The sequence below is a fragment of the Leucopleurus acutus genome (genome assembly GCF_964270905.1).
Source record: "Leucopleurus acutus genome assembly, chromosome: 10".
Classification (NCBI taxonomy): Eukaryota; Metazoa; Chordata; class Mammalia; order Artiodactyla; family Delphinidae; genus Leucopleurus; species Leucopleurus acutus.
Genome location: NC_139153.1, coordinates 1,579,401 through 1,589,874, shown reverse-complemented (window position 1 = coordinate 1,589,874; position 10,474 = coordinate 1,579,401). Strand labels below are relative to the sequence as shown.

The following is a 10,474-nucleotide window of genomic DNA, read 5'->3' as shown; positions in this document are numbered from 1 at the left end:
TTGCCGCCGAGAGGGCCGTGCGCTGTCTCTTTAAGAGGTTGGCGAGCCGCCCCGCCCCCTGGGGATCTGATTGGCTCCTCCCGCTACGTGCGCCCTCTTTTCTGCGTAACCCCATTCCTATAGGCCGCTGCGGACTGGGGGCGGGCCTGCGTGCCGCAAGTAGGGACAGTGGCTGTTTTGCAGTTTCGGCGGAACGAAAAGGACGCGCCAGCCTTCCGGGTCACTGCTGTCGGAAGGGCCGCGCGGTGTCGGGCCCGACGGCGTCTCCCTACCCGCCCGCCCGCCCACCCAGTCTGCGGGAGCCAGCCGCCCGCGCCTCTTGGGCGACGCTCCCCGGCCCGAGCGCCGGAGGCCGAGTCCCGCGGCCTTGCGGGGTCCGCGGCCGGCGGCGGATGGGCGGCCGGGGCCTCAGGTAAGGAGGGGACCCCTCTCCTGTCCCAGCTGCGGGAACTGATCCCGGCGGCCCCCGTCCCGCCTGCCGCTCCTGCCGCCGGGAGCGACCCTCCCGCCCAGAGGCAGGCAGGGGCGCAGAGGGCCGGCGTCCTGGGTCCCCGGGGAGGCCGGGCTTGCGGACCCTGCGATCCAGGTCGTGCGGGAAGACGTCCCTGCGAGTGGCCGAGTCCCACTTCCGGCTCCCCGGGCCCGAGAGGGCGGGGGTCCACTGGATAGGGAGCGAGGAGTGACCTGCCCTCACGCTGCAGTAGGGACGGGGCCGAGGGCCTCCCAGATGGTCCTCCCACTCCCCAGAAGGGCTGGGCCGCACTCTGCTGGACATTCATCTGTCCACTCACAACGTTTGCTGTCCTGGGGGGCTGGGTCATGAGATGCGTGGGCTGAACACCACACAGCGGGGGCCGCTTCAGACAAACAGAGGTAGTCAGGGAGGGCTTCTCAGAGGAGGTGGCCCGAATGGTGAGCCGCAGCTGGGAAGGAGTACGCACCGGGGCCCTGAGGTAGGAACAGTACAGCAGCTTGGAGAACAGGCTGAAAGACGGGCTACAGAGTGGAAGGGAATCGTCAGGGCAGTTGGCAGGGGTGAGGCCAGGTTGGACCTTGAAGGCCCAGGGCTGTCCTTCCTCCTGGGGGCTCCTGGCAGGGTCCACCTCCCCCCTCCCCAAGGCTGCGGATTAGGGGGTTGGCTCTGTCCTGTGGAGTCTTCCTCACCCTGTTTCGGTTCCAGGGTTTTAAGGCTCATCAACCAGCTCCGGTCGGAAGCCCTGAGGGGCGTTTAAGCAGCAGCCTCTCTGCTCAGGGTTTTGTTTGCCCCAGCGTTCCCCATCCAGTAGCTCTGGGTGGTCAGACCCACTGCACAGATGAGAGATGGGAAAGCGGAGGCCCACAGAGGGGAAGGTCCTTCTGGTCCAGGGTCTCACCGCAGGTCCAGCCCGCAGGACCCTAGCCAGTTGGCATCCTGCCCACAGAGGGAGGGAGAGAGGTGGGTGGGAAGAGGCCTCTGGAATGTTAGTGAGGTCAGGAGAGTCCTTCCCAGGTGGAAGAAACGCCCCAGACGGTGCCCCAGAGCACTTGGCATCCCAGGAACTTGGCCTCTGAGAATTCCCTTCCCCATCCCTCTGGTCTGGCTTCACCCCTCCCTTCCCTGCCCTCAGCCAGCCTTCCCACCATCCCCTTTCCTGAGCACCCCTTACTTTGCCACTGCTTGGGCTTCTGCCAGCAAGGCCAGGAGCTCACCTGTGGCGGGGAGAGGGGAATACAGGCCACAGGCTGACCTGTCTCAGCCTCTTTCCCCTTTGTGTGATGGGATGTCAGCAGTCCTCTCTCTTGGAGGCTGGTGTGGTGGCTCAGCAGGTGACCCCGTGGAAAGCCTCAACTGCACACGGGCAGGGAAGGGTGCAATGCCATTTTTATCATGGCTTCAGTGATTTTGTGAGCTTTGACACATAGTGGCAATTCCGGTGTGGCTCAAGTGTGGTTCTGGGGCCAACAGAGCAGCAGTGCCAGCTGGGAGGGTGTTCGAGACGCAGACTCTCAGCCCCCAGACCTGCCTGACCCGAATCTGCTTCTCACCAACACTCCACTCTGGATCCAACCCGGCTGCAGGTGGAGACACCAAGGCCCCAGGAGGGGCCCCTGGCAAGTTGCCGGTTGGGGGCCTGCGCTCTGGAGACAGAGAGTCTGCGCTGCCCGGCTCCGGGCTCTGTGCAGGGGGTGACATAAGTACCTCCCTGCAGGGTGGCAGGGCTCCATGAGCCTTCTCTGCAGTTATTACAGAGCTAGCAGGGCTTGGTAGAGGGGGCTTAGCTGACGCTCTCCTTCCTCACCTCAGACTCCGTAGCAAGTGGCGCTTGGACCCGTGAACCAGATCCTTCCCTGCTGCGCGTCCCCCAGCCCCTCCTCCGGGAGGAAGAGCAGCAGCTACCTTTCTGTGTGTGACCTTTTGTAGACATTCACTTCTCTGGTCTTGCTTGATCCTTACAGCAGCCTTGTTGGGGGGGGGGGGGCGGCGGTGTTCTTGTCCTGTGACACCCAGAGAGGGGAAAGACTCCCCCAAGGTCACGGAGAAAGAACCTGGCAGAGCCAGAAGCACAACAAGGTCTACTCAACTCGGAGTCAGACCGGCCTACGCAGGAAAGGGAGCTTGTTGGATTCTGTAACTGAAAAGTCCGGCCTGGGGTGCGGGTATCTACCTTCAGGTGTGGCTGGATCCAGGGGCTCCTGCAAGGCGCCATCTCCAGGATCTATTTCCATCAGTCTCACCTCTGTGTTGGCTTTCTTTCCACGTGGGACTCCAATGTGCACATTCCCTGGAGTGGTGGAGGGGTGGAGTCAGCAGTACCTAAACCCTGTGGATGGGGACTGGGGTGCTGAGGTGCCCCCATGGGAAAATGGGGTGCTGGACAGGCAAGGCCAAGAGAAGCCCTCTGACCGCCCCCCTCCCCACTCTATCCGGCCCTCCTGCTTCTGTCCCCATTCATCCCCACGGGCTTCTCTGCCGTGTGGGGTCCCTGCAGGACGTCAGGCAGCCCTGGGCCCCGATCCTGTGTCACATGGGCACCCTGCGCCCTGCTCAGGTGCCCCGCGCTGCGCCACACCACCCCCACTCCGAAACCTCTGGCTTACAGCAGCCGAGGCTCAGCTTCTGGCGCCGGCAAGGGGCCCCTGTCCTGAACGCAGGGCATCAAGGAGGGTCCTGCAACGGTGGGGCACCTTGTTAGCGAGGCAGACGGGCAGTGTCACGGGGACACGGGGCTGGGCGCCCCGAGGCTCGGGCCAGAGCCCCGGCCTCAGCCTGCCCTGCCGTCTTCCCTCACCCCAACGTGCGTCTGTCTGCAGGTCTTGCTGGCCAGCCCTCCCCAAGGGGTCCCGGATCCCTCCACTCCACCCCCGCTGCCCCCGCCGGTTCGGCCACTGTCCTCGCCGGCCTGGCCGGGCACTCCTCGGTCTCCCTGCCCCTCCACGGCAGCCTCTCCACGTGGGAGCGGGGCCGCGTCGCCCGCCTTCCTACACCTCCTGTTGCATTTAAAGTGAGCTCACCGCGCCGGTGGTCCCGGCTGACCTGGCCCCTGCCCTTTCTCCTCTCTCTCCCAGCCTGCTCTTTGCCCTCTGAACAGGCCAAGACTGTGTTTTCTTCTTAGCACTTACCTCTACGAGAAGTTTGCTTTCTAAGGATGGTATTCGTGCTGGCTGTCGGCCTCCCCTCCGAGAATGAGGGCCCCAAGAGGGCAGGTGCGTCCTGGCACCTGGACCTGCCGGCTCATAGCAGGTGCTCGGCCGCGTCAGCACCGGTGGAAGGGTGCAGAGCGCGGGAACGGGGAGGAAACCAGCTTCTTTCCTTGGACCTGCCGTGTCAGGCACACGTTCTCCCCTGCAGTACCTCCCGTCCTTGGTGTATCCTCAGGCTGCCGGGGGGACGCCATCCCAGAGCCGCTGGGTGGCCTGTGGGAGAGAAGGATGGGGATCCTGAGCCCTACGTCCCGGCCCTCCCGCTTCGGAATCTCCCCACTTTCGGCAGAGCAGCGCTCGTTCCACAGCTTGGCCCGCGGGGTGCTGCCCTGCAGGCCTGCTGTCCAGGGACGTGAGAGCAGCACGAGCACGGGGTCCTGTTGCTTCGCTGCAAACCCTGCAGGAGGTGTCCTGGGCTGCTCCTTGCTGAACGGGAGACCTGCGCTCTCAGCATAAACGATTCATCTTTTCCATTTCTTTAAATCTACTGAAGCGTAACCCATATGGAAAATCGCTCGGATCACAGGTGCGTGGCTCCATGAACCGCGACACTGGAGCACGCCAGCGTGCCCGCCACCGGGTCCAGGGCTGGCCCCGCGCCCTCGGCCCTCCACAGGGCGTCCCTCCTGGTGCCCGTGTAGGGGCAGGCCGCGTGCCCACAGCTGGCCGGGCTCTGCTCAGTGGCCGGCTGCCAGGCCCTCCGTGTCACCGCAGAGCAGGAGTCACTCTCATTTCTGGCCGGCGTTCCACCGGCCATGCGGACGCCCTGCTGACGTGTCAGTTCTGCTGACGGGGGCACTTGGGCTGCTCCCGCCTGGGGCTGTCGCGAATGGCCCAGAAACGGGGGCGCCGGGTCAGGAGCCCAGTCTGTTCAGTCATCGTTTTAAACGCTGGCATCTGTCACGTCCCGCTGCCGCCCAGGCCCATGTGCTCCCTGCGACGTGCTGCTGCCGCCGTCCGGTCCCCGACACAGAGCCGACAGCGAGGAATGGCCCCTGTCAGGGGCTGGGTTGCGACCCGGGCGGGAGGGAGCGCCACACCTGCCCCCCACCTGCTGGCCCCCACCACCCACCAGAGGCCCAGGGCTGCACAGCCCCTGCGCTGCTCACGTGGTGGCTCTCACCCCCCAGGGCCGGCGGCTGGCGGGATGGACACCCCGGAGGAGGAGATCTGGGCCAGCGGGGCCCCGCCCCCAGCGCCCAACATCAGTGTGCCGCACCGCTGTCTGCTGCTGCTCTACGAGGACATCGGCACCTCTAGGTGAGGCCAGCACGGTCGTGCCGGGCTGCGTGACGAGGGGTTTCCGGGGTCGGGTGTGTGTGTGTGTGTGTGTGTGTGTGTGTGTGTGTGTGTGTGTGTGTGTGTGTGTGTGTGTGTGTGTGTGTGGTGTGTGTGTGTGTGTGTGTGTGAGAGAGAGAGAGAGAGAGAGAGCCGGGTGGGCTGCAGACAAAACCCCAGCAGTGAGCCGCCTTCTGCACCCCCCTGCTAGGGTCCGGTACTGGGACCTCTTGCTGCTCGTCCCCAACGTGCTGTTCTTCATCTTCCTGCTCTGGAAGCTTCCGTTTGCTCGGGCCAAGATTCGAGTCACCTCCAGCCCCATTTTTATCACCTTCTATATCCTGGTGAGTTCATTCCAGTTGGTGACAGAAAACCCAACTCCAACTGGCTTAAGCTGTCTTTGTAATGAAGAACCAGCTTCAGGTATGGCTGGATCCAGGGCATTAACTGATGTCAGCAGGACTGTCTCTCTCTCTCTGCATCTCTGCTCTCCTCTGGCCTTATCGCAGATGAGTTCTCCCCATAAGGTATCAGAGGTAGCCAAGAGCAGCTCTGAGCTAACCTCCCTGCCAACTCCAGCAGAAGGGTACCTCTTTCTTGATGCTGCAGTGTTGATCTGCAATTCCCTCTGAGTGGCCCACCTTGGAACCCCTGTTCATCCCTGAGCCAGACTCTGTGACTAGCAGGGAAAGGGACACTTTGGAGCTGGGATGGTGGGGTCAGCTCAGCCAGACTGTATGGACTGAGGAGGGGTGGTGGTCCCAGGAAGAAAATTGGGGAATGGTTACTAGAGGGAAGGGGAATGGATGCTGGGCTGGGGAAAAAGCCCACTGCTTTCTGAACCCCAGCTGTGCTGAGTGACCGTGGGCCAACAACTTGGCCTCTCTGGACCTCAGTGCCCTCCTACACGACGTGACGTGGACCTGCTTTAGTTTGCGGTGCTCCCGTGAGCACCCAGTGAGATTGCGCAGAGCTCCAGCCCCGTGGGGGCCCGGCACACAGTGGGCACATGGCCCTGAGTGGTGTCACCCTCCCTGAGATGGGACATGGTTTTCAAGGCACAAAGGACAGAGTGTACAAATCTGGGCTCTTCTGTTCGTATGTGTCAGAAAACTGAACTTCAGCTCACAGAAGCCCGGGGTGGGGTGGGGTGGGTGGGGGCGGGGTAGTAGTGACTGAGAAACTGACAGTCCCAGCTGGATCCCAGGGTGCTGTCTCCCTGTATTTCGTAGATGAGGTGCAGCACAGACAGGTCCCAGAGGCAGCGAGCGGCAGGTCTGGGATTAAAACCCGGCAGGCTGGCTGCACCACGTCACCCTAACAAGCCTTCCCAGGCTGTCAGCGTAGCCAGGAAGCCAAGGCCCAGAGGGGAGGCCAGGCCTCCCTGCATCCCACACAGGCGGCTCGTTTAGTGTGGAATCCTTCCATTCTTGAGGAATTGAGGGCTCCTGCAGACGTGGGGTGTGGGGTGCAGGCCCTGCGATTCCCGGAGCTCTTGTCCCCCGACGCCAACCCCCCAACCCCTCTCTCACTCACCAGGTGTTCGTGGTGGCGCTGGTGGGCATCGCCCGGGCCGTGGTGTCCATGACGGTCAGCGCCTCAGATGCTGCGACTGTCGCTGATAAGGTGGGGCTGGGCCTGCTGGCAGGGCTGCTGGGCACTGGGAGGGGGCAACCGGCCCCCAGGCTGACGCTCTGCCCGCTCTGTGTCCAGATCCTGTGGGAGATTACCCGCTTCTTCCTGCTGGCCATCGAGCTGAGCGTGGTCATCCTGGGCCTCGCCTTTGGTGCGTCTGCTGCTGCGGCCAGGGCTCCCCTGCCCCTCCCTGGCTGGGGCTTCCCTAGGCTGGCTCCCGCTGACTGACCAGCACGTTTCTTCCAGGTCACCTGGAGAGCAAGTCGAGCATCAAGCGGGTGCTGGCCATCACCACGGTGCTGGCCCTGGCCTACTCCGTCACCCAGGTGAGGTGGGGGAGGGCAGCCCCGGGGCTCACCGGGGCTGGGCGTCCACTGCCTTCGGGCCCTGAGTCAGAGTTGAGTGTGCAGTGGCTCAGACTTTAAATGCAGCTAAGGAATCCCCTGGGCTGCTGGTTAACAAGGCAGGTTCTGGGCCTCTCCAGTTCCGATCCAGTAGGTTGAACCTACCGTTTCAACAAGCAGTCCAGGTAGGGAGAGTGCAGGTCTATAGATCCCACTGAGACCCGTGCGTCCAGAGACCCCTTTCTTACTTGGGGGCTGCCCCTCCCCGGGCCTGTTCTGAGGGCTGGAGCTGCGGGGCAGGGCGTGGCCAGAGAGCTGGCTGGAGCAGGGTACGGAGCGCCAGGCAGAGCGGGGCTTGGTGTGGTGGGGAGCCCAGGGATGGGGCGTTCCAGGTCCAGGAGCCCCTGAGACCCTCCCCTGCCCGCCGCTGCAGGGCACGCTGGAGATCCTGTACCCGGATGCCCACCTGTCGGCTGAGGACTTCAACATCTACGGGCACGGGGGCCGCCAGTTCTGGCTCGTCAGCTCCTGCTTCTTCTTCCTGGTGAGCTGGGGGGTGGCCGGAGCCTCGGGCACGGCCTGCTAGCGGGCTCAGCACTGGGCAGGAGCTCCCTGCGTCCCGGTCAGCGCCAGTGTCTCCGCAGGTCTACTCTCTGGTGGTCGTGCTCCCCAAGACCCCACTGAAGGAGCGCATCTCCCTGCCCTGTGAGCGCCTGGGGATGGGGCTGGGCGCGGGGTGGGCTGTTGGCCTTGCGGTGGCCTGGAGCGGACGGCTCTGGGTGGGTGGGAAGCAGGGAGCCGGTCCGGTCCCGACACCTGGGCAGGACCTCATGCGCGCCCACCCTGCAGCACGAAGGAGCTTCTACGTGTACGCGGGCATCCTGGCGCTGCTCAACCTGCTGCAGGGGCTGGGGAGCGCGCTGCTGTGCGCAGACGTCATCGAGGGGCTCTGGTAAGCGGCCGGGGCCGGGGGTGGCCGGGAAGGGGCGGGGGCCGGCCGGTCGCTCCGCCGCAACCCTAACCTGCCCGTCCTCCCAGCTGCGTGGACGCCACCACCTTCCTCTACTTCAGCTTCTTCGCGCCCCTCATCTACGTGGCCTTCCTGCGGGGCTTCTTCGGGTGAGTCCTCCAGCGGGGGCTGCAGGGAGGGGGACTGGGGGGCGGGGTTCCAGGTCGCGCTCTGGGCTTGTTCGCCCCCCAGCTTCCAGGCTGCGGGCGCCCCCGCGTGGCCGCCGTCGGGATCACGCCTTCTGCCTCTTGGGCATGCGCAGCCGCCACTGCAGCATCCCAGCCTCTGGGCTCGGGGCTGGGGGGCAGCTCAGGCTGGGGCCGGAGCTTGAGGAGGCGGACAGGGTACATGTGTGTACATGCACGTGCGTGCGGATATACGTGCACACTCGGGCGCGCACACATATGCATGCGCCCCTATAGATATAAACATACACACATGTATGCAGATGTATACATGTGTAACGTGCATGTGCACACACATAAACATGTACACATATATGCGTTTATATGCACACATGCACATGCATGCATATACCACACCCATACAGGCACGCACAGGTTCACGCAGATATATATAAATACAGACATAACACGTTATGTACACAACACACAAAGACGTGCACTTTTCTCACGAGAGAGACAGGCCATGCCTGCTGATCTGCACTGTGTTTTTCATTTAAGGATAGATCAGCTCATTCCTCAGCACCTGCTGTAGCCGCTGACACAACAGGGAACAAAGCAGACACAAACCCCTGAGCTCGCGGAGCTTGTGTTCCATCTGGGGGCAACCGGAGTGGGGAGCAGTGTTGGGGGGAGTCCAGTGTGTCTGTGAATGTGCGGTGGGGTGCACTTTTGTGACTCAGACGTGGTGGAAGCAGGCGTTCTGCCCCCAGCTCCCCCTTCCCTGCCTGCCAGGTCTGAGGGGGGGCTGCAGGGGTGCCTCAGCTCTGGAGCAAGAAGGACTAGATTGGATCCTCCCAGCCCTGATGTGCGTGACCTCACACGTGATTCATCTCCCTGGCCTCAGGCTCCTTTTTGTAAATGGGGAGTGAGGCTTTCTCCCTGGACAGTCACCCAGAGGACTGAAGACAGGCGGGCACCTGGTGGGCAGTAGTTAGTGCTGTGGGGCAGGGGTCTGGGCCCGCGTCTGCCCCACACTGTGGGCAGGTGCTGTTTTAAGGCCCATCATTTGCCCGGGTCCAAATCCTTCCACCCATTTTACGGTGAGAAAGCAGGCGCTCGCCAGGCTCCCATGCCAGCAGCAGGAGGGCCGTTTTTAATACCGGTGTCCCAGCGGACTCCAACGTCAAAGCAAGGAAGGGGCCCTCGCGGGGTGGGTGTTAGGGGGCCGTCAGCACGTTTCTTGCCACGTCTGATGCTTCATTGCCCAGCCCCAGCGAGGAAGGCCTTTCCTGACCCACGGTGGGGCTCCCCCGCCTCTCTTCTCCCCCCCCAGCTCGGAGCCCAAGATCCTCTTCTCCTACAAATGCCAAGTGGACGAGACCGAGGAACCAGACGTGCACCTGCCCCAGCCCTATGCGGTGGCCCGGCGGGAGGGCCTAGAGGCGGCGGTGGCCGCCAGCACGCAGTTCGACTCGGCCGGGGGGGTGGCCTACCTGGACGATGTGGCTTCCATGCCTTGCCACACGGGCAGCGTCAACAGCACGGACAGTGAGCGCTGGAAGGCCATCAACACCTAGCCTGGCTGCCCCGGGAGGGCGGGAGGGCCTGGGGGCCTGTGGAGGGCCGGCTGGGGAGTGCAGAGCCCCCGGCAGAGGAGGACAAGGGGTCAGGCCCATGCGTGGGCAGCGGCCCCGTGCAGGCCCTGTCCCACCCTCTGTCCCCCACTTGCCTGCGGCCACCTCTGCTTCAGCTGGGGGCCGCCTCCCCCTCCACCTGCCCTCGCCTTGCTCGGCGACTCGGCCCCGACTCTGACATCCCAGGGCCAGGCCTGGCTAGGCTGGCCGAGGGCAGCTCCCTGCGGCCTGGGCCCCCAGGACTGCTCTGATCCCCCTGAGCCTCCGCCCGCCCCCCCCAAAGCCCACTCTGGCGGATGGGCTGAAGTGTGTATATTTTCTTGATCTGTTTTCTAATAAAAAGGAAAAGGAGCAGAAGGTGTTGACGCGAAGGCTGTGCGGGGATACCGGGGCCGGGGTGCCCGTCTGCACTGGGAGCCTGGCGTACCTGCTGCGAGGCCCCGTTGGAGCAGAGGGGACGGCCGTGGAAGGAACCGTGGTTCCTGTGCGCTGTCCTGTCTGCCCCTCGCGCTCTCTTATCCCGGGCAGCATTCCCCTCCTGCAGCTTCCGTTTCCGCATCTGTGACATGGGGATAAGAAGGCCTGTCTCACAGGGATGTTCGTAAGGGTTAGTGGGGAGCAGGTGTGGCTGGCTGGCACGCGGTGGTGGAGCGACGGCGACCACAGGCGTTACTTTTGGGGACCGGAATGGTGCTCGGCACGTAGTAGGCCCTCGGGAGGCAGGATGCGGGGACTGATGTCCATAATCATGGATGTGATGGGCTAAAA

At 63.8% G+C, this 10,474-nt stretch overlaps 1 protein-coding gene across 2 annotated transcripts; it reads left to right on the top strand.

Moving 5' to 3' along the window:
• Positions 1-206: 206 nt before the first annotated feature.
• Positions 207-10,057, top strand: TPRA1 (transmembrane protein adipocyte associated 1). Of its 2 annotated transcripts, none has more exons than XM_082847798.1 (11): positions 207-412; positions 4,812-4,941; positions 5,171-5,303; positions 6,499-6,585; positions 6,673-6,745; positions 6,841-6,920; positions 7,372-7,482; positions 7,583-7,643; positions 7,788-7,890; positions 7,977-8,057; positions 9,406-10,057. In XM_082847798.1, the coding sequence occupies exons 2-11, from the start codon at positions 4,829-4,831 to the stop codon at positions 9,647-9,649; spliced, it is 1,086 nt and encodes a 361-aa protein (XP_082703924.1). In that variant the 5' UTR covers positions 207-412; positions 4,812-4,828; the 3' UTR covers positions 9,650-10,057. The 2 variants fall into 2 exon arrangements, with proteins under 2 accessions (XP_082703924.1, XP_082703925.1); XM_082847799.1 differs by lacking the exon at positions 207-412 and adding an exon at positions 4,128-4,207.
• The last annotated feature ends 417 nt before the right edge of the window (positions 10,058-10,474 follow it).